Consider the following 24,247-nt stretch of genomic DNA (forward strand, 5'->3'; position numbering starts at 1 on the left):
CTCTGCCACTCCCCCTGCTGCTGCTCCTCCGCAGGAAACACGCCGACTCCAAAAAGGAGGAGGAAAAGAAGAAGCAGCCGCACATCAAGAAGCCGCTCAATGCCTTCATGCTGTACATGAAGGAGATGCGCGCCAAGGTGGTGGCCGAGTGCACGCTGAAGGAGAGCGCCGCCATCAACCAGATCCTGGGCCGGAGGGTGAGACGCTCGTGCCGGACGCGCACCGGGTCAAGCTTTATTTATACAGCGCGTTTCATACACCCAGGCTACACACGGAGGTTTACACAGAGAGGGAAGGGGGCTGGACATTACGTAGATCCTGTACCCTAATTTTCAGAGAAAAACAGTTCGGCCATTTGAGTCAATATAGGAGTAAAAACTCTTCCCTGACCTCTCTCAACGAGACGATCAAGCAAGCTCCTGGAAAGTGTTGAATTATATTAGCTAGGAACACTAAGCATGGAATAAATACTTAATTAAAAGACAATGTAACACTATCAATAAAGTAGATAAATAGTAAGAGAGATACCTACGTAGCACGCCCCCAGTAAGAAGACACGCCCCCAGTAAGAAGACACGCCCCCAGGAAGGCCAGCCAGGGCCGGGCAGCCATTAGGGTTGTTTTCAGATATATACATATAGCTTAGCTCGCCGGCTCCCTGTACCGAGGGACTGTACAGTGTATACAACACACATACCTTTCCTAAGCCTGCTAATAGTAATACTAATAAACAGCTGTTTTTGAACAGCGGTGCATTATACTCAGTTTCAACGACAGTTACCCCTCGAGACACCGGGGCAATGATGAAAATCTATTCATGTTTACGAAGTTAAATCTTTCCACCTTTTCACTCATCTCCATGGAATGTTGTCCCCCCTTTCCCGCCCGTCCGTGTGTCCGTCTGCAGTGGCACGCCCTGTCGCGGGAGGAGCAGGCAAAATACTACGAACTGGCCAGGAAAGAACGACAGCTGCACATGCAGCTCTACCCAGGCTGGTCAGCGCGAGACAACTATGTAAGTTTTTAAGTTTACAATACGTAAGGCCGTACCCTGACGCACCACCAGAACTCTCCGTTGGAAACTGTTTGGAAAAGGGCACTGTCCAAAAAATACGTGGCAGGTGATTGGATGAACCATCTGTCTATCACGCGTTATTGGGCACTGTCAAAAAATATGTGGCAGGTGATTGGATGAACCATCTGTCTATCACGGTCTATCGCGCGCTAACTTCTGCCGGTGTCACACCTGAACCAGGCCCAGCGTAGCTGCTGGTGTTTCCTTGTAGAATGCTGATTGGCTCGTCCATTTTTTGACTGATCTGGAGTGAAACAGAATGTGAGCTCGCGAGATCAGGATGGTCTCAAGAGGCTAGTAACGCCCTGTACTTCTCCCACAAGATGCCCTTTTAAGATCCATCTCCCCTGCTGTAATACTAGACTCGGACAAAAGTTCACTGTGGCAGTTTTGCCACGATTCGATAGTGGATTGAGTCAAACCAGAACATGACCGCTGAACTATGACGTCCCGCTAACATTAGCTAGCTATCTTAACACCGGCTAGTTAATCTGCAGTCTGCAAAAACATGACGCTCGTTGCTAACGTACCTGTAGCTGTAAAACATCGGTAGCCAGCTGTAAACTCCAGATCTAGTGCGCTGTAAGCAGCTGTGAGCTTGGCGCTGTTCAGCTACGCGCAGCTCGCCGGTGGACACACAGCCTTACAGAAATCTGCCACCCCGACTAGATCAGAGCCCGTCCAAATGCTGTCCAACGAGAGCAAAATAAGACTGAAGATTACAACAAAAGAAGCAAGGAGCTACGGCCCGCGGGGGCTGGTACACACCAGCAGAGACAGACTGAGAGAGGGAGAGGGAGAGAGAGAGAGATGGAATTAATAAATAACAGGACATAAAGACGGCGGCCACTTGTTCTGTTTCATGCCCGGGCTCTTGTGCAATATAATAACTAAGGTTCCTGTCTATTTCTCTGTTTTTGGCGGGCAACCAACAGGGGAAGAAGAAGAAGAGAAAACGGGATAAGCAGCCGGGAGAGGGCAATGGTAAGTGAGCGCCAATTATCCCTGATATTAGAGGAGGCCCATCACGCGCCAGGACTGTGTGGCATCTCCCCAGATAAAAGACCAGCCTGTGTTCTGCTTTCCTCCCTCCCTCCACACCCCTCTCTTGTTCTTTTGCCTGGCTTGTGTTTTTTTTTTGGTACTGTATATAGTTATGCTACCCAATGCAATATTTAAATGGTAGACTTGCTTGTAACCCCCCCCCCCATCCCCTCCATAGCTAATATCATTGAATATGCATGACAATCCCCCCCCCCTCCCCCCACCCCCATCTCACACCCCCGTCCGTATTTTGCCCCCAGCATTGTGATACTGTGATATGTGTGTTTTGAGAATGTGAAATTTAAGCATTGTGAGAGCCATTAACGTTTCCAGTAGTGTGTGTGCGTGTGTTTGTGTGTTATAATGCCTGTGCCCTGCAGATACATTGCGCTTGTGTGTGTGTGTGTGTGTGTGTGTGTGTGTGTGTGTTTGATTGTAACTTGGGCTGCCCCCCCCACCCTGCTTGTTTTCCTGCATGCCTTTATATAAACATACGAAAAATAATCACCCACGTCTTAAAAATTAAGGAGGTTTGCTAATTCTGCTATTGATTTATTTGATATTCTTATCATTCATATTCCTCTGATTCTACACTGTTGACAAGTTGAGAAGAAGAGATGCGGAATTGTAAACATGTATTTATTAAACGCTCGTCTCGTGACGGATCCCTTCTTGAAGGCCTCTCTATCTGTTCTTTTTTTCAGAACACAGAGAATATTTTCCAAACCCTTGCCTTTCACTTCCTCCGATTACAGGTGCTAATGTCATTTTAAGTATTAAATTACTAACGTTGTTTTTCCTTTTTCCATTTACTATGTATTTATTTAGCTATGAATGTGCAGTATTTAATCTTAGAACTATAATATTTCTCAGCTAAATGCAGTATTCTTGAAATATACTTGTTTGCTGCTAATTTTTTTTATGTTGCCATTTATTTATATATTTCACCTTGAGTAAAAGTATGTTTAATTTTATTTACTGACATTTTATTTAATGATGCTTTTGTTTTTTAAAGTCATTCAGTCTAGAACGTTCTCCCTATTTTTGGCAAAATCAATATGCAAGTTAATCTAGAGCTGTTAAAAGTGAATAAATCGCTTGTTGAGTATGACCGAAAGTTGCCAGGGTAACAGTTGCCAGGGTAAACCTCCTTAATCTATCTGCTTCCGTAGCTGCGCTTCTGCCTCTCCCATTGGCCAGCATGAGTTTGGCCCACGCCCCCTTTTTAAACCTCCAATCCCAGACCTGGTTCCAACCTGCCCAGTACAGGGTTCCTCACCAGTCTGACCTGCCAGTTGCGCTGGTGGCACTTTGAAGTCCTGCTATAATACTGGGGCCAAGCTCTGTCACCTGTGGCACACCCATGTGGAATGGCAGGTCAATGTTGAGGAAACGTCTGTCAGGTGTTAGAATCCAGGTCTCAGTAGCCATTTTCCCTCCCTGCACCCACTAGGCTTAAACTCCTTAGCGCTCCCCCTGACCGGGACTAACTCGGCTCATCTTAACAGTCTGTTACTGCTGCCCACTGCTGCCACCTGTGCCCTGTCCTTTCCTCCTAGGAGAATGACCACGTAACTGCCGATGACACTTAGCAGAGACGTAATCAAATCTGCATTTCCCCTCAGTATAATCCTGCTCCTTTAACAAACCAATCTTTTTATTAGCACTGGCCTTGAATCAGAATGGAGATTTAAAATATATATATAAAAAAAATAAAAAATAAAATAAAAACAGTTCTACTTAACCGTTGCACATTTATCTATCGTTTGACTTTTTTTTTTTGCCTGAGTTTGATTTTTTACTAATGTCTGAAACACTAACCGTGTCTTCCGACTGTCGTCCCTATGAAGACGTACTGCAGAATGACTTGCATCTGCCTGTTTCAGGGGAGGCGGGCGGGGGGGGGGGTTATTAAATAGCTCAATATGCCGTGATCACCAGCTTCACAGATTCACTGGTTTCCGTCCCCCCCATCCCTCTTTATCTCTCTCCTCCTCCTTCCTCCGCCCCTCCCCTCTTCCTCCTGGTGCTTCCTCTCCTCCTCTCTGCTGGCTTCCCTCCCCTGTTGTGGCACCAGACCTGAGTGCTCCTAAGAAGTGTAGAGCGCGCTTTGGGCTCGACCAGCAGAATAACTGGTGCGGCCCATGCAGGTGTGTATGGAGCTCGCACAAGTGCCGGGGCCTGGGTGATGGCTGCTCCCTCGGATGAGCTGGGATCTCCTCCTCCTCCTCCTCCCCTACCCCCCCCGCCCCCCCCCCTACCCCGCCCTATCTGTTTCGCCAGGCTGTCGCCACCCTCCCGACTGCCTCCGACTCTGCCCTGCCAAAGTCCAGTTTGATCTTTACCGGCTGTTTTTGGGATAGAGGGATATCATTAACCGTGCGTGTGCCGTTGTGCGCGTGTGAATGGCGTGTGTCTGCGTGTTGTTTCGAAGAGGCGCCCGAATCGACTGATCCCGGCGGGAAATAGAGATTGGGGGGCGGGCGGGTGTGTTTTATCTGAGACGACGCCCCCCTCGGTGGAAGAAGGGGGCGGTAGCAGGGTCTGAGGAGATCTGGGGGAGAGCGACGGCCTGACCCCTACGGAGGAGGAGCTCCCAGTGTCAGGGCAGCCCTGACCCAAGTCCCTGGCTACGTGTTTTGTCTGTCCAATGACGTGTCCGTTTTCTTTTCTTTTTTTTTTGTGTCTTGTGTGTACGTTTGTGTGTCTACCTCTTTGGCTAACAGATGCAAATACCCCAAAGAAGTGTCGTGCCTTGTTCGGGCTTGACCAGCTGGGTTTATGGTGCAAACCGTGCAGGTATACCCCCTGTAGCTCCTTTGAGAGGAAGATAATCGTAATGACTGTCGCCTTCTCCTTGATATGATTTCTCTCTCTATATAAAAAGGGTTAACAGTATGTTTCCTTCGGTGTGTTAACGGATGGCGAACAGCTGGTCTTTCCTCTTGTCAGGGAAACTGCTATATTACTCCAATATATAGCAGGTCATATTTTTCCACTTCTTGCCTTTGAAAAAATTGGCGCCAAGTGGCAGAAAATGGATTTACAGATTATTGTCTGCTATCGTAACATCATAGGACATTCTTGATTGGACTTAACAAACATACAGCTGGCTATACTAGTATAGCTATGCGGTATATATACTATATGCAGTATTTATATATGCACAATTGATTTAACGTCCCACTATTATTGAACGGTTGAAATCCATTTTCTACCCAGGAGATGAACAGTAAGTGGCTGCCTTCTAAACTGTCATGTCTGTGTTAAGTGGCACCCTTGATAACCATGTCGTGTTCAGACTTGGCCCTGTTTCTCTGGGGGCACCACAGTGACACTTTTCTCTATGCCCTCTTCCTCCTCTTCCTCTTCCTCCAACACCTCTTCTTCCTCCACACTCCTCTCTGATAACCCTTACTTAGTCCCTACCTGTTGTCTTTCTGTTCTGACACAAGCAGTCTTTGAATTGGGAATGTTTTCATGGTAGGTATTTGTTTCTGCTAAGTAATACCCTTCTTCTCTGTGTCTGGCTTGTCCTGTCCCCCATCTCGAACTCTCTCCACGACCTTAGCTTAGAGCCTCGCCATAATGTGAACCATCGTCGTTTGGTGTACGTCACTGTGAACAGCATGTGGACAACGTCCTATTTTTATACGTACGTTTGTTCCTCCTGAGGCGCCAGAACATATCCTCAGATCCTCAGTTCTCTCTGTCTGCCGAGGGCGAGGGGTTGCTCCGTAGTTACAGTTACAGCATTTATCAAATCCACAGCGAGGTCGCCTCGTCTCATTCAGAGAAGCCCCGCTGGCCTACCGATTTGCGTCACATTTTGTCCCCCCCCCCAAAAAAAGAGTTTGTCAAACCGCCGACTGAAATCGCTGGTTCTCACTGGTTCTCGTAGTTGTTTGGTGGCGCTGAGGTGTTAATGTGAGATCATGAGCAGCAGGGGGGTCAAGACAAGACTGGGAACACCAGGGATAATTCAGTCTTCATCTAGACAACCAGAACTGGGAAAACCAGGGATAATTCAGTCTTCATCTAGACAACCAGGACTGGGAAAACCAGGGATAATTCAGTCTTCATCTAGACAACCAGGACTGGGAAAACCAGGGATAATTCAGTGTTCATCTAGACAACCAGGACTGGGAAAACCAGGGATAATTCAGTCTTCATTTAGACAACCAGAACTGGGAAAACCAGGAATAATTCAGTCTTCATCTAGACAACCAGGACTGGGAAAACCAGGGATAATTCAGTGTTCATCTAGACAACCAGGACTGGGAAAACCAGGGATAATTCAGTCTTCATTTAGACAACCAGAACTGGGAAAACCAGGGATAATTCAGTCCTCATTTAGACAACCAGAACTGGGAAAACCAGGAATAATTCAGTCTTCATCTAGACAGCTAGAACTGGGAAAACCAGGAATAATTCAGTCTTCATCTAGACAACCAGGACTGGGAAAACCAGAGATAATTCAGTCTTCATCTAGAGAGCTGAGAGGTTAAAAGACCTCGTTGGGCTCCATTTCCCGAAAGATGCATCTTGCGTAATCCCCCTGGAGGCGGGGAAATCAATATTCTACACGGGCACATGCTATAAATCAATACATCTGCTAGAAAATGGATATTAGCTCATTTGTAGCAGTTTGACAGGCAGTTATCACTTGACAACATACTGCAGCAATACGCATCGGCAGCCCTGGTGAAGAAATGATGGTATTTATATCCGTAGCCGGCAGTCAATACTGCGCAGTAGTATAACAAAGTACTCGACAGCCAAGCAGACGACTCAAGGCAACTCTTTTGTGTTAACGTGTACTTATCGTGCGTACAAATGTGGTGTGGGGGTCCCAGGGTTGACTGTCCAGACGTTCCGACGTGCATGCCTTTCTTTTGTCTGCGCATGCCATCAGCGTCAATTGTTGTGTGACTATCCAAAATGTCTCTTTCCTCACTAGCGCTTTCCATTCTACTACCTCAGTCTCTCTCTCTCTCTGTCTCTCTCCTTCGCTCGCTCCATCTCTCTCTCTCTCAAACACTTTATTTTGTTTAGAAACCCTTACCTGCAGAAGTACATTCAGGGGTATGACTTGAGAAACAGGCCTTACCTTGAAACCTCAAACAATAGATCGTAGAACGCCATGGTTTTCAAAGTACCAGCTAAACTGAAACCTTGTTTTCATTCGCTGGCTTCATTTCTAACCCCTCCCCCCCTACCCTCCCCCCCTCCTCCTCCCCCCCTCCTTTTGAAACACCTCAGACTCGTCTGTTCCTCCCGTCCCAGCGAGCGAGCTCGGCTCAGAGTCTGACACGCCGCAGTTCGTCCTTCAGGCAGCCGCCAACGTTGCGATGAAAAGGGAGTTAAAGGGGGAGGGGTCAGGGCAGATTTTTACACACACACACACACAACACAACACAACACAACACAACACACACCTATTTTCAATGCCTTAAGAGTTTAGGCCCAGCGAAGAGTCGGGATGGTGGATCTTGTTCAGACCAGTGGGGTTGGCTGCAGGCACAGCAGACCGTGGGGAGGGGTCTGTGACCCCTGCGCACGTGCACACACACACGCACACACACACACACACGTCTTAGGGGCAGGTGCAGCCTATAGTGTGGATCTCTCTGACCTTTGACCCCTGCATCTTAACTCGCCCTCCTCACCCCCGAGAGAGGACAGTCAGAGTAGTGAAGACGGCGCTGAGGAGGGAGGGAGGGAGGTTTAGTCTGAATAGTGGAGGAGGGAGGGAGGAAGGAAGGTAATAGTGAAGGAAGGAGGGAGGTTTAGTACTGATTTCATGCAGCTGTGAACACCAGGGTTATCCCCAGCGGTAGTTCTGCGCCAGGCCAAGCTCTTTGTCTCGGCGGAGATTGCGGGTCTTTCACGAAAAGCGTTTAGAACAACAACAAAACAAGCACCTCGGGAAAAGATCGAGACAGAGTTGACCGTAGCTCGGAAACGGCTCCTCGACTCGACTTCCTCCTCCTCGTCTCGACTTCCTCTCCCTCGTCACCTCGTCCGCTCTCCTCATTTTCATGGCATCACCCGTGTGTCCTCTGCTCTCAGTCCTGTCCTCTGTGCCTGTCTGGTGTTTCTCGTCATACTGTGGGGGATGGAGGATCTGACCCGGTCACCTTTAGGACCCAGATCCTGTCTTAGCGACGGGCCTCAGCATCCACTTCAATGCAGCCGGAGAACACTTCCTGTGATCTATAAAATGGCTTCCGGATTGGTAACAGCGTTACAAGCGGTAATATTATACGGCAAAAGACAAAGGAGACGGGTGTGTTGAAGTTGCTGCTGAGGCCTGGAGATTGTGCGGTTAGAGATCTTAGAATATCATTCATGTGCTAAACAACGCGTTTCTCCCTTCCCCTTGTAGGAGAAAAAAAAAGTGCATTCGCTACATCCAAGGTGAAGGCAGCTGTGCCAGTCCTCCCTCTTCGGAAGGAAGCTTACTAGACTCCCCCCCCTCCTCCCCCTCCTCGGTGGCCCCCTCCCCGTCCTCGAAAGAGTCCAAACCTCAGACTGAACAGATGCAACCTCTCTCACTGACTATGAAGCCGGCCCACCAGACGCTCCACCACTCGCACCTGCTGGCTGGGCCTCCTCCTCCTCCTCCTCCTCCTCCATCTTTGGTTCTGCTGGAAAACTCTGCTGCTGCTGCTGCTGCTGCCGCCAGGGCCCGAAAGACGAGTGGCTCCGCCCACAACGGCGGCGGCGCCTCGTCGGAGCACGGCGGCGACGTCTCGTCCTCGTCGCGGCAGCCCGGCTCGGCGGCGCGGCCCTCGGCGCCACTGTGTCATTCCCGCTCGCTCCTCCCCGGCTCCGCCACCCCGCAGCCTCTGTCACTTGTGACCAAGTCTATAGAATAGTCACGCCCTGTTCACCACCCCCCCCCCCCCCCACCCCCCCAAACACACACACTCTTTTCTAGCTCTGCACACCTGTACTTGGCCCCTCCTTCTGTCTCACCGTTCTGTTCAGTCTCTTCTTTTGTTTCTGTGCCACATGGCTTTGAAAATTAGTTCCTGTTTTTATCAAAGTTCATTGGTCAATATTTGACCCATCATTATCGAAAAAATAATTATTATAAAGAAATAATAAAACCATGAGCTGTAGTCTAGCTTTGTGAATCTGCCAACATTTCTATGACTTGTTTTTGTTCTTTCTTTTTTTTTGTAGTGTTCAACAGTCTGACAGAAATGCTATGTAGTGCAACTTAAGCTTGTTTAACAGATATAAAAAGGTAGGCTAGATTATTCAGTGAGCCCTTTTCTTGAAAGAGTTGGTTCTCCATCATTATTTGTATTAAATACGAGCTTGCGAACCAATCATCTGACACCTGTTCAAACCCCAGAGGGGCTGAGGAGAGTGGAGTCACCTCTCTTAGTGAGGAACAACTTTAATTGTGATGTTACTTGTTCTTGTTTAAATGTACAGAAATATTGGGGGGGGGGGTTACTGTGTTAATATACATTGTTCCATTGCGTTGTCTTTTTTATTTTTTGTTGTTGTTTACCTTTGGGGGTGGAGTCAGGTGGGGGGTTGGACTGGGAGTGGAGACTGAGGGGGGGCTGTTAGGGGTGGGTGGGTGGGTGCTGTGGGTATTACGATACAAACACTAGGACCATTAGTATTTATTGCTTTAGAGATTGCTTGTTGTATCTTGTATGTTGTCCCTTTTTAAATATTTTTTTCTTAAAACATTGTACAAATATTTTTTCTTAACGTAAGCAACTTATATATAAATGATCCATTTTTATGAGGAGGTTTAAAGGCAAATCATTTGATTTTTGTTTTGTTTTGTTTATTGACAAGTTCATTTCTTTCCTTACTGAAAACCTGGATTCCACCCAACGTACTGTGTAGATCTCACAACAGAAGTATGCACAACTTCATTTCAAGAAATGCGTCTATAAGCCATTTTACAAAAGAAGAAAAGAAAACTTGAAACAAGGACAGTGGGCACCGTGTCTTCAGTAGTCTGGAAAGTGTTTAAAGCCCATCTTTTTTATTGGACAGTCTCATCTCTATCAGACTGTAGGTTCCTGTACAGATTTTCCGTGCCAAATTTTGTGATAATTTCCTCTCCCCCTCTAACCAAGTTGTAGGGTTCTTTTTTTTTGTCGTTTGTTTTTTGTTTTTCACCATTCTTTGCTGTGACGTTACATAGATTGCTATGTATGTAGTATAAATGTTGCTATAACAAATGTGTTTGGTAGCAGATTGTCAAATATAAAAATTTAAACTGAATAAAAAGACGGACATCATACTGTATAAAACCCACAAGGGCCAAATTATGTATATTAGGAGGTTCATAAAAAAACTATTAAATAAATACAAAAAAATACACAAACTGCCACTTTTAAGTACACTACTACATATAGGTAGATAGAAAAAATAGGCATGTTGATGTTGCAAGAGGCTGTAAAAAAAAAAGTTAAAAAAAAAAGCTACAAGAGAATCATCCACCCGGTGCCATCGTAGTTGACATGACGCGACTGTAACCTGTCGATCTCTTCTCTGGTTTATTAAGATGCTAATGATGAATAGTTTGAATGTTTCCTTAACGGCTGTGATGTTCCTGGTCTATTTTATGCTCTTATCTTCTTTTGTTTTGTTTTTTGTTTTCTTCTCCCCTGTTATTTCAAATGGTTCCAAAACCATGTTTTTGTAATGAATAAATGTTTATGCTGTACAGTCTCTGTAGCATGCAGTTCTGTATTAATAAAAGCAACTTAGTATGTGCAGATCAAATTGTGTCTACCTTTTGTGATAGGAACTGTAGTGAACTATATAGAGTGAATGGCACTCTTATACCAACGCTAGCAATGTTATGGGTTTGGGTAGACATGACACTAACAAACGATCAAGCCCGATATCTGGCCTCCTGGATATAACCCTTATCCTTCAGTCCCAAAACATATCCATATCTATCAGTCCCATCATTGTAAAAGGAAAAACAGCCCACCAACGTTAATGGAGGCGTAAAGTGCTTTTTGAATGGAAATCGAAAAGGAAAACAATCACAGACCAATGAATCATGCTGAAGAAAAGGAGAGCTCCTCTGTTGATGACCGCTGGATGTACGCATGCATTCAGGGCCCTTTTCATTCCCTGCATGGGCTCTACCCTTGAACTGCATAGAGTACTAGAGCACTCTCTCTTCTTCCAGGAGAAAACAGCCTGGTGTCATTGAATGAAGGACATTCGGAGGTAAATGTGAGTACACAGTACCAAGTACTTCTACAAAAAATTGTAGGTAATAATGTTGTTGACTATTGTGTAGCACTGTTATTATCCTATAAATCAGGTGTCACTGGGGACTTGTTTTTCTAAGCTTACATTAAAAAATATATGGTTTTGGAAGTCAACAAACACAGCTGGAATTGGACTACTATATATGATAAAGGGTAACATTTAAAGACATGCATCAGTACAGTCATAAAGGTTTATGAATAGTACATCGCCAGATCAAGAAAGTGTGACAGTCCGGTGTTTTGATCCTTATGTTGGCAGTCGTCGAAATGTGCTAGTGGAAAAAAAAAAAAAAAAGAAGTAAAACATTTATTTATTTTTACAGTGTACCTTTTTTCATATTACAAATATTTAAGTATTTGAAACCACTCAAGAAACAAACATCAGTTTTAGGATCACTGAATAGACATATTTTGTTAACGAAGGCAAGCTGTTCCCACCCATAACCTGACTGAGAAGTGTGAACTGCTCAGAATATTTGAGGCACTTTTTCTCTGCTTAGTGATGTGTGTACAGTAACAACATTCACAGAAGCATATCGTCTACAAATATTTGCAGATTTCAATGCATGGCATATGATTTGAAAGTTAACAATTTACCCTTCCATAATCTGTAAAATAAATAAATAAATAAAAACTGAAAGATGACCTTGCCCTACTTAAGCAGCGAAATACTATACACAAATGTGTTATAATTCATGGGGGATTATGGGAACATTGAGGCTGTTGCATTTATTTATGAAAAAACACCAAAGATTGAAGGTGAACTACCTCTGCCAAAGTGCATCATCACAATTTTTTTTAAACCACTAGAATAAATTAAATGATATTTTGTTGGTTCTCATATCTTCACCGTGAGGGGGGGGTACTATAGCCCAGTGGTTAAAGCAGCTGACCTGAGCCCTTGGTGTTTCGAGACCCAAGTGTTTCGAGTCATTGCCTGTTGTTGTGCCTTTTAGCAAGGCACTCAACCCCCAACACTAGCTCAAAACATTGTAAGTTGCTTTTATTGGACATTAATGCTATACTGCATATTTTCTATGTATTGTTATACATCATGTTCTACATCACATTTTATTATTTCCTGGTCATTCAAAATGGAACAGGGTTTATTTCGTAGGATATAAACTAGACAAAAAAAACGTCTGTTGATACACATATAAACATGGAAACTTGGTAACTGCAGTCTGCCCAGCTGAGACTCGGGCGCCAGACGCTCTTGTGAGAAAAGATGGCGTCTCTGGCTTGGACAGGAAGGACCAGGGAGCGAGGGGGTTTGAAGGGGGGGGGGGCTGTACTGTACAGTGAATGCAGAGTGATCATCGCTGCTTCCTACAGTACTGTCACTTCATCCACATCTGGCCTCCAGCACAGGCCCCTTAGAGACCGGCCACTTTTAACCATAGAAAAGTTCCTGTGTGTGTGTGTGTGTGTGTGTGTGTGTGTGTGTCAGTCTGGAGAGCACTGGGAGAGAAAGACAAGGTAGAAATCCCAAAGAGACTCTGTAGCCTTCTAATGATTTGAGCAATGCCTTCGCTAGAGGCTCATGAGTCCTAGATGACATGATGACTTGACTTTGATTGGAGGCAACTGCTGCGCCATTGAGGAATCGTGTGACAGCTGTAGAACTGGTACTGTACCTTTCCGTGTGTGTGTGCCTGTGTGTGTGTGTGGATATTGGGGTGAATGTTTCCTTGTGAGGGATACAGAGTGTGACAGTACCATTCCTCCTCACCTTCAGTTCCAGGCAACCTCAGGAAGTATAATAGAGTTTATAAACGAGGTGACATTTTCTGTTACAACCCGCCCCACACAAAGACTAATTTCAACTCAACACATTTAGTTGGAACTTTCGGCTTTTCGGTTCTCTAAAGTGGACGTAATTTAATCAAAGCCTTGCCCACAGGTCAGTCCTACTGTACTGCTTCAGTTTTCCATCCAGGTGTGACACAGCTGTGATTTTTTGCTAGGCTACTTCTTGGGTTTTTCTGCTTTCAGTGATTCAAAACAAAGTTACGCTACGTCGAAATCTAACAACAAAGGGACTGAAAGAATGCTCAGGTTTCAGTTGTGCCGCTCTGCGCTAGCCTTTCCAACCGACGAGAAGAATGGAGGGTGTATCTTTTATGAGAGGAATTTTACTCCAAACGTTTTTTCTTTTTTCCCCCGTGGTTAAATTCTATGCTCTCAATCTTTTTTATGAGGCATACATATGTCCTCAGACCTTGACGCACACAAAAGGTTATCTTTTTACATTTTGAAAGTCTTTTCCATCTAAGAAATAAATAGGGAACGCCGAACACAATGGATGTATTGTTGATGCAGCCATCTTTAATCAAGGACACAAAGAATGATCCATATAAAAATAAATGTGTTAAATACATATTTTCGTAAAACGAGCTTTGTACGCTCATCCAAAACTAAACTAAAATTAGAAAGACAAGACTAATAGAAGATACCTTCTGTAGCGACAGAGTCTGAACTGGAGGCACAAATGTACTATGAGTGATCACTACACACACACTTACACACACACACACACACACACACACACATCGCACACATACAAAAGCATAAGTGAACACAGACTATGCACACAAAAACAACCAGACACACATACCTATACACACCAAGAAAGGGAAGTGTGTGAGACTATACAAGGCTATTCAGGTGTTCTGTCTCTGTGTGTGTGTGTGTGTGTGTGTGTGTGTGTGTGTGTGTGTGTGTGTGTGTGTGTGTGTGTGTCTGGCTCCTACGCGTGTGCATGTGCGGATCATGTGCACCTCAGTGTGTGTGTGTGTGTGTGCGTGCGTGCGTGTGTGTGTGTCACCTTCCCTGTGCCTACCCCAGTCTCTAATGATGGCGGTGTACAGTACAGTCTAGCGAGCTAACTATCCTGGCGGTGGAGCCAGCCCCGAGGCTAGTGCCACATCTCTCCGTCAAGGCCTTCCTTCATCCCGCTTTACACCGGCCCTTTCCAAAGACACACACACTCCCAATGACAAATAATTCATATTATGACCTGCCTGAAAGTTTCCCACTGTCCCTCATTAAGCTGGCTATTGTAACTCTGTGACATCCCCACTGCATAATAACAAGGCTTGGTTTGAGTGTTGTTGAGGAGACGCCTGCCTGAGAAAACACACACACACACACACACACAGTCTATTTTTGATATGTTGTTTGTCACCTTCAGAATTCTCAAGGTGCTTCAACTCTCTAGACAGGAGGGACAGATCGGTGCTGTGTGTCTTAAAATGGAACACCGACCAGTGAAGAAATATCAACATCAACTCACCTAGAATTTGGTCAAATCAAACTCCACTTTGGTTATAAGATACACTACACTAAAATGCACTGTCATTTTCATGGCTATATGCTTACGAGTATAATTTACCACAGACAGATAGTGAATTGAAGAGTTTAAACAGTTTTTTTCCCATTTTAAGCACCTGCTTAAAAAAACAACTCATAAGGTATTTAAAAACTGACATGGTATTTTACAGTACAATTATACATTTTAACAATAAATGCTGTACCTTTGTTAGGTTTTAAACAGGTGATCATTGCCGAATGCATCATATGTTGTGTGGTACATATTACGTAAGGAATCTCGATGAGACTACTGTAAAGTGTTAATAAGTATTAATCATCTGGGCTCTACAATAACATAACTCCAGTAAGAGACTTCTCTTTCAGGCCTCAATGGATACCGCAGGACTAGCGAAAATAACACTTGTTATCAGCGGTAAACTGTGACTTTTGGACATAGGCCTTCAGAGGAACCAAAAATCTGCAGATAGCCTAATGCCATCACCGTCAAACGACCATCGACAGCAACACGTCCAAGATGTGACGGCCGTGTGCTGCTTAAAGGAGTAGTAAAGGGAAAATGCATGTTTAGCCCTGTTTTAAGGTTACTTATGATCACATACAATGGTTCAGATCAAAACGTTGACAAAACTAGCACTTCTGAGAAAGTCTGATAATTTCTCTTCCACTGTTTTGGTCATACAATGGATGTGGGTGGGCACCTTGAAAAATCATTCAAAAACATGTTAAACTCTCAATTTCAAAGACAAGGGCAGTAGTGGTGATGTATATACTGTACCAGGGCAGTAGTAGTGATGTATATACTGTACCAGGGCAGTAGTGGTGATGTATATACTGTACCAGGGCAGTAGTAGTGATGTATATACTGTACCTGGGCAGTAGTGGTGATGTATATACTGTACCAGGGCAGTAGTGGTGATGTATATACTGTACCTGGGCAGTAGTGGTGATGTATATACTGTACCAGGGCAGTAGTGGTGATGTATATACTGTACCAGGGCAGTAGTAGTGATGTATATACTGTACTAGGGCAGTAGTGATGTATATACTGTACCAGGGCAGTAGTGGTGATGTATATACTGTACCTGGGCAGTAGTAGTGATGTATATACTGTACTAGGGCAGTAGTGATGTATATACTGTACCAGGGCAGTAGTAGTGATGTATATACTGTACTAGGGCAGTAGTAGTGATGTATATACTGTACCAGGGCAGTAGTAGTGATGTATATACTGTACCTGGGCAGTAGTGGTGATGTATATACTGTACCAGGGCAGTAGTGGTGATGTATATACTGTACCAGGGCAGTAGTGATGTATATACTGTACCAGGGCAGTAGTAGTGATGTATATACTGTACTAGGGCAGTAGTGATGTATATACTGTACCAGGGCAGTAGTAGTGATGTATATACTGTACTAGGGCAGTAGTGATGTATATACTGTACCTGGGCCTTGAGAATGCTTGGAAGAAGTGGTGAAATAAAATAAACTCCCGACCATTCAAAATCTAAATCTGATTGGTCAATCCACCCATCACTCCACAAGCCTGGCCTACAGTATTATGAAGGGCAGATACCTTCAATTCTATCACTGATATTTTCACAGTCACACTTTATAATTAAACATACATGCATTCATCCACTTATCCATTTATATACAGTATAAATCCTAAATCTATTTTAAAGTTATCATTACACCGTGGATGGGCCTTTAGGATAAAACAATAACAAATACAGATCATTTGAATGAATCAAAAGTTCAAATTTGTTTGCGGGTGGAGTAAGTTGGAGTAGTTAGGTTACTATGATCCTTGACATCATCTACAGATGTGGATGAGGCAACGATGATGAACCCCAGGTCAGACGCTTTAATACGACACCTGGTCTTCAGAGCAGCCTGGAGCTCACAGGGAAGGCGTGGTCACAGTGGACCTTTCTGGTCACATCTGAAAGAAATGTGCAAAATATATCCCGCACTTACCCCTCAAACAACCCCACCCCTGCACACACACACACACACACACACACCATAACATTGAGCTTGATCTCACACTTAGGAGCCACACAGATGTGATTCTCAGTAAGGAACCAACCACACTGATGTGACTCTTCTCAGGAACCAACCACACTGATGTGACTCTTCTCAGTCAGGAACCAACCACACTGACGTGACTCTTCTGTTAGGAACCAACCACACTGACGTGACTCTTCTGTTAGGAACCAACCACACTGACGTGACTCTTCTGTTAGGAACCAACCACACTGATGTGACTCTCAGCCATGTGGCCTAACATGGGGGGGTGGTGACCTTCTCTCTGGAAACAGGAGCTGGACTCTGGGATCTTCTACAGAATCACTTTCTCATGTTAGTCTGCGTAGTTGAGCATTGTTCTCGCTGCCGTTGCCGTTCGTTTCTGTGACATAATGTCAGAAGAAATGTGAGAAAAAGCAGAAAAATGTCGAAAGAGAGAGATAGAAGATGTCTCTCGCGCGGGGAGGACAGGCCTGGATTTCGAGGCTGTCTGTCTGTCTTCCATCTCTCCACCAAGATACGGGAGGAGAGATGGGGGGGGACGTAGCGCAGCCTTCTGTAATGGAGTCCAGATGTAAAGACTACTACCCCTCATCATCCAGGCCCGTGACCTTGGGAAAACTACCTCAGCTGTGAATCTGTACTCCGACTCGGGAGCAGTGTAGTTCAAATGCACCCCCCCCCCCCCCCCCCTCCCAGTTCCTCATGATTCCCAAGCTGCACCGACAGTTCCGCGCTGCCAAACGTCTATATCTCCATTTGTCTTTTCATCTTCGGTATCGGGACAGTGGGAACCCCTAACCCCGAGCTTTGTCCCGCAGCTGACCTTGAACTATAGTCCGTGTAAAAACAAATTGAAGTCACTATCACTTCGGCACATCTGCCGGGATCCATCTGCTGAGCCGTGGAAACTCCCCTGCTAAACGTTGAGATCCCGGGGAGATTACGGCCAAGTACTGGAAGAGAACGTGTGCATGCATTTGGACCAGAAGGCCAAAGATCGGACCATTAGAACAAGTAGTACGCTCTGCACTTAAAGGAAAACGTCCACTTCAGATGTTCTTATTTTCAGCTGGTTTGGAATCGAAAGTGCACTAAGGTCATTTATTTGAAACACCAAGTATTCCATAGTTCCAATAGTACATACATAATTGGTTGGAATGTCAATTCAAATAGTAAAAAGAGCAATATGTTTTTGCTGTGCAATTAACTATTAAAAGTGTCACAGTGAATACCAGGTTTTGTAACCAATGTGCAGGTGCATCCCCAAAAATCTGAATATTGTGAAAAAGTTCATTATTTTCCGTAATTTAATTCAAAAAGTGAAACTTCCATGTAGGCTATTCTAGATCCATTACACAAAGTGAAATATTTCACGCCTATTTTGTTTTAATCTTCATGATTGTACTGTATGGTCAGTATTTTCATGTATACACTCAATACTTGGTGGGGGCTCCTTTTGCACAAATGACTGCATCAACGTGGAGCAACATGGAGGCAATCAGCCTTGGAGTATTTCACTTCATGTGTAATGAATCTATAATATATGAAAGTTTCACTCTTTGAATTAAATTGCAGATGGGAGTATTGTAACCTCTGCATGAAAAGTCTCTCGCTGTAAACACGAGTATCTAGTGAGTTTACTGAATATCTCACCAGCAGATTAAAGTGTGACGACAACAGAACCTTCGGGGCAGAGACAATTAGGGTTATTGACAATATGCTGTGAGTGTCGGGCAGACATGAGAGCCATTATAGAGCAGATCAATGCCGTCACTTCAGAGTCGTAGCATATGTGTTGGGTGTGGGAGGCCTTTTGTGTCTCGGCCCCCATTTAAAGAGAGAGGGGGAAGAAGTGAGAGTGAAATAGATGAAGCCCGAACTAATAAGCAGAGCAGCTTCAATTAGAGCCGAGACCCCTCGTTCAACTCCCTGACCTCCACCCCTCTGTCTGGTAGAGCAAAGCAAAACAGAGACATTCTCATCTACGCCATCGTCACGCTGTGAAGCACAGTCCCGCCCACAGCCTGTCATCTGAATGGATATTTCATTGGATTTGAGGAGGAAAAAAAACAAATAGCACTGTACACTTAAGCAGTATACTACATGGATGAAGTATGGGTGGAACAATAGCGAAAGAGAACCGCTGTCGGCCTGAAGAACAGCGCTGGCGTCTTTCTTCCGGGAGGGATGAGGAGAGGAGGAGGCCCTGGGGTAGACCGCTCGGGGCCGGGGCCCCCCTCTTACAACAATAATCCACCGTCATTGTTCAACTGAAGAGGGCTGTTGAAAATTAATTTAGTCTGTTCAACAGTCAATAACATGCTCCCCCTGGAGACATGTGGGTTAACCCCGCTCGTCAGTCATGTGTTAAAGCTCTCCACACACACACACACACACACACACACACACACACACACACACACACACACACACTTCTCAATATTGAGGGACTAAGTGTTATTGACCACTTACTGAGCTTAATGTACTATCGCAGCCCCCGGGCTCTGCCACTGTGTTATTGCTATTAGGCTGTTTGCGCTCAGATCTATCTGTGATTGGAAAAAGTGTTCTACTCAATGATTTACTGAGGGAAAACAGATGGATCTTCCCAAACATGTTCTGTGAGACAATGAATTCCTTATAATAAATATGTCTTAAATAAAAAAATAAATTTCGCCTCTACTTGATGATGGGTCATTTTAACCGCAGATGGAAACCAGGAGACAAACAGAATTGTAATTACAGGAAATATACAGAAGAGTCATAGAAATGTGGGATGTCTCAAATGTGTCGTTCAGTGAGCTGTAATAGTGATGAATGTCATGCCACACTGACACAATGAGCTTACTGGTTATTTTTTAAGCACTGACGTGTTTGTCTGGATATAAACCAGTTCCCACAATCTTGTAATATGGTTAATAGGGTAATTCATGCGGTATCTGACTAAGGTACTAGAGCCTAATGCTAATCATATCATTACAGGGCTGTAGTTCCTGGAAGAGAACGCTGGTGGAACAGTTAATGCGATGGTCTCCGGTCACACAATGACAGGGCTAGCAACTATTATTGTGACGCTAAAACAACAGTCAAACAAACAAAACAAACAACAACAAACATCTCTCCAGTGTTTCTCATTGACTGTACTTCCACTTGACAAACTTGAAAAACAACAACTTTTCAACCTGCCCTTTGGGCCTCCCTCAAACAAACAACGTCTGGTTTCCATTGTGAGGCAACGGCAGGCAACACACATGCAATTCCACTGAAAAACTTCACTGTATTGCTTTTGCTTAGAGATTATTTTCCCAATGTTAAAAGGAAAAAAAGAGCTCCCTGGTGAATGTTCTGCTCTGAGCGTAGTTAACCATAATAGTGGATTGCACAGTTAATCGTCTGCATCATCATCAAATGAGGCTGAGATTTATGTTGAGAGAACTGTATTGTTTTTGTTGTTGTGAAGTGTGGCCTTGGAGACACGTACATTGTGTGTGGTGCAATTGTCCTACCATTGAGGACGCACTGTAAATATTATGCTCTTGTATGCTAAACAAGGTCACAGTCTTTCTATCAATGTCAACGGAGAAAGGTTGCCAGCTGACATTGTGGAGAACTCATTCTCTTGCTTTGTTCACATATCGTATGTGAGAAGCTCATGAGGGGCCTACTGTATGTCTTTATCACAAAGGCTTGTCGTCAGGCAAGGCAGCCAAATTCACTCTCTGCGTTTTGTTAGAAAACTGTATATTTCAGTGATTCTTAAAGGACAGGTTCGGAATTCAGCATTATAAGCCATGTTAAAAGGTTATTTACGATCATATGCAACAGCTGATATCAAAGCTTTGTCAAACAGAGAATAGAAGATATAGCCCATCACGGCTAACACAACGGATCCGTAGGTGCATAGACAAAATCCCTCAAAAACACCATACACTCTCGTTTTCAAAAACAGGACACTCAATTGAGTGGTCACTAGTGTCCATTGATGTTCTGACAAAAAAAACGCCACAAAGTATGCTTCCGATCGGGTTTTATTTATAATTTAGCAAAGAACTATTTTCACTCGCAGTACATACATACATAAATACATACATACATACATACATACATACATACATACTGGCATGTATCTGACTAGTACAGGTTAAAATATTTCTGTTTTGTGCAGTGCAGAGTTCTGTGTCAATAACGTCGGCACTCACACCCTGGCTCGTTGATAGCTATGGGCACACTCGAAAAACTCTAAAAAGTATGATATACGTAGATTTCAAGTTCAGGAATTACATGGTTTATGCTTACCAAGCTCTGAAGTCGTCCTGTAAACACCATAGGTCCTTTCGCCTCTGCATTTCGTCTGAAATTCATCCCAATCCAAATTTCGCAGAGGTTTACAGCGTGAAGTTTTTCGAGTGTGCCCATAGCTAGCAACTAGCCAGGGCATTTTTTAAGGATATTGTCTATGCACCTATGGATCCATTGAGTGTATTAGCGCCGACAGGCTTTTTCTCAAGAGTGCACCATTTGACGAAACTCTGATATCGGCCTCTGTATACGGTTATAAATAACCTTATAACATGGCTTATAATGCTAAATTCCGAACCTGTCCTTTAACGTGTTTGACCTTCGCTTACAGGATTGGCCTGTTTGAAAAAGTCAAGATGTGAGCCCTAGCGTACATTGTTCTTCAAGGTACTGTCTAAAAATACAGTTCGCTTCACCTAGATGTGTAGATTACCCTTTTCATTTAAAATTATTTAAATTTTTACACCTAAAAAATAAAGCTTTTAGAATGTTGAACCTTGATAAAGATCCTTATCACCACAAGCCTAGTCTCTATAGATGGCACAAAAAATGGTGGGTTTTTCAACCACAGTTGGTCTCTTTGGAGGAAAACAACAGACCTTGGTGAAAGCAACTGAAATGCTGCTAGACGGACGGGCTGACGAGCACCATTTCACATGTTTTGTCAGAGCGAGTGGTTGTTTTTTTGGGGGTGAGTAAAGATACTGGAGAGAGAGAGAGAGAGAAAGGGGGAGAGAGTGAGGGAGAGAGGGATAGAGAGTGGGGTTCAACCCCCACATCAAAGCTTCGCCCACCGGCAGTGTCTTGTGATATTTATTTATTGAGATGATTTTGCCAGAAACCCACTGGCCTCCCCGTGCCCTTCTCCTCTTTGATATGCTGCTTCATTCTTAGCTCAGTGTCCTCCGAGAAACAGGGTCGGAGGTCAACACAGAGACCTCCTGAGTAAAAACATGGCTCACACTTGCACACATGCAGGGATACGGTAGTGTACACACAAACATAGACACACACATACACACGCACGCAGACACACACACACACACACACACACCAGATGTGGAAGTGGAAATCAGACATTGATCATTATTAAAGGGCGAATGATCCGTTCCCTCCACATTTTGAATCCAAATAAAGAGCAGATTAGCACCTTGAAGTCATTACCACACACTCTTACACCAGCGTGTGCGTCATATAGCTTAGTGCTAAAAGCTAAGCTCTTGGTTTCTGTGAGGCTCAATTGTGTGAGCTGTGTGGCACGGAGAAGAGAGAAAAACACCCCAGGGTTAATTCCACTCATTAAAGCTCCCAATCATAAAACAGGTTCACACCTAATAATGAGGTGACACACACGCGCGCACACACACACACACACACGCACACACACAAATCAAGGAAGATCACCAGTGCACTGATCACACACTCACCCAGGCCCACCCAATACCTGAGCTAATTGCCAACGTTGCCACGAGCAGATGAGCAGACGAGCGATCCAACCAGGCCCGCGCTGCGACAGCGACCACTACATCCATCCATCCCTCCCTCCCTCACGGCCCATGTGGGATTCATCAGTGTGGCCGCGTCGTGCGCCCATGTGCTTCTCATTAGGTAACACCATGTCTTTATGAGGGCTTGGCTGTAGCCTACACACCCAGCCGGTAACCCGGCCAGCGGAGGTCTGAGGACGGACCAGGGCTGATGTGTTTACGGGCCCCGTAACCTCCTAGTGACAGCCCCGGGTGGAGCTTCCCTACATAAACCACCACCACGCAGACTGGGAGCGCGTTAAATATCAGTCACCAGTTTGTACGTGGTGCGTTGTGGATCTGATGGATGTACAGGCTAGACACACGGTCCAGGTAACCACGCGTGTGTTTTCTAAGATTTAGTCAAAATACACTACATTTTGTTGAGAGGTTGTTTCTGATATTTCAGTTACAAATGTATCTTAGCTTGTCAATATGTGTTTACTATTTGATGTAGTTGTTCTGTAGTTTCCTTTCAGACTGCGTAGATATGCTAAATTTACCTTTATTATCAGAACAGACAATAAGCTACTGTATGTGACGAAACAAATGGTTTTCGATAAACAAATAAACAATGAAATCCATACGTGCCGAAAATTGTTTGGCTTTAATGGCAGCTGGTGTGGAAAAGGGTGTGGCCTACAGCGCCAGCGGGGGCGTGCTCTGGAACAGTCCCCCCGGGGTTTAGGGAGGGGGGTTAACGGGTGTTACTCACTGCACCACAGACCATAATTTCATCCACGGGGGAGGGCCCGCACATCGCTTTCACGTGACAGAACTCTAACGTAATGCATTGTCAAATAACTCTTAATATGGCTGGGGGTGACATGATGGGAGCGCTCTCAATATTCAGATTCTCTCCGGCTCATAAACCTGGCCGGCGTCATATTCCGCTCGCCCATCAATCACCTCGTCTCCGCCCCCCTCCCTCCCTGTCAACACATTTGAATATAAGGTTGGCGCTTGGATGGCTCCCGCAAATAAGCCTTTGGGAGAATGAGGTGTCACCAAACCGGTTACATGTGTTAGGGCCCGTCATTTTGATTGAGGAAAATGCATAGCTCTCCAGCAAAACTATGTGACAGTTCTACCCCCGCCACACACACACACACACACGCACGCACACGCACACGCACACACACACACGCACACACCCTTAACAGATTCTTAGACAAATTAACTCTGAAACAGATACATTTTTGGCATTGTTAGTCGACAACAGATTGCACCTTTCAAGGTACTTGAGGACACTTGCAGTCACAATTTGAATGAAGACAGGATGGAGCCATGTTAGGCAGGCGGGGTGTTGAGTTATATGTCGTGGAAGGTACTGTATCACTTTATATTACAAAATGGAAGTTTTGCAGATTTAAGAACCTCCTCCGGCTGTCTCTCAGTCACCCCTCACTCAGACCAAGAGAGATGCCTAGAGCAGGGTCAAGAGTCAACAGATTACACTCAAAGGCACTCTCTATGCCGCACTCCCCTCATAAAACACTGCCTCTGCCACCTATAATCTGCACCGCAAACAGTGTTCCGTCTGAAGCGCGGTGTCTATTTAACGCACGCTGAGTGGTCGTGCCGGTCGCCCTGCAAAGGTGAACGGCCCGGCGCTGCCGACGCAGCTCCGTCACGCCCGGCGGCCGCCCAGACGTAGATGGATTGTGTCG

The 24,247-nt window shown here is 44.9% G+C and overlaps 1 protein-coding gene across 4 annotated transcripts in view; it reads left to right on the top strand.

Moving 5' to 3' along the window:
• tcf7l2 (transcription factor 7 like 2) overlaps nucleotides 1–9,228 on the top strand; it is a 90,327-nt gene extending 81,099 nt beyond the window's left edge. For 2 of the 4 annotated variants that reach the window (XM_084456611.1, XM_084456613.1), the window contains exons 10-15: nucleotides 35–197; nucleotides 908–1,015; nucleotides 2,011–2,059; nucleotides 2,824–2,874; nucleotides 4,197–4,269; nucleotides 8,508–9,228. In XM_084456611.1, coding sequence (XP_084312737.1) covers nucleotides 35–197; nucleotides 908–1,015; nucleotides 2,011–2,059; nucleotides 2,824–2,874; nucleotides 4,197–4,269; nucleotides 8,508–9,000 — 937 coding nt within the window. In that variant the 3' untranslated portion in view covers nucleotides 9,001–9,228. Of the gene's footprint in view, nucleotides 1–34; nucleotides 198–907; nucleotides 1,016–2,010; nucleotides 2,060–2,823; nucleotides 2,875–4,196; nucleotides 4,270–4,845; nucleotides 4,919–8,507 lie in introns of all 4 variants that reach the window. The other 2 variants (XM_084456612.1, XM_084456614.1) reach the window with 2 other exon arrangements.
• Nucleotides 9,229–24,247: the final 15,019 nt, after the last annotated feature.

This window comes from Borostomias antarcticus (assembly GCF_949987555.1).
Source record: "Borostomias antarcticus genome assembly, chromosome: 22".
Classification (NCBI taxonomy): Eukaryota; Metazoa; Chordata; class Actinopteri; order Stomiiformes; family Stomiidae; genus Borostomias; species Borostomias antarcticus.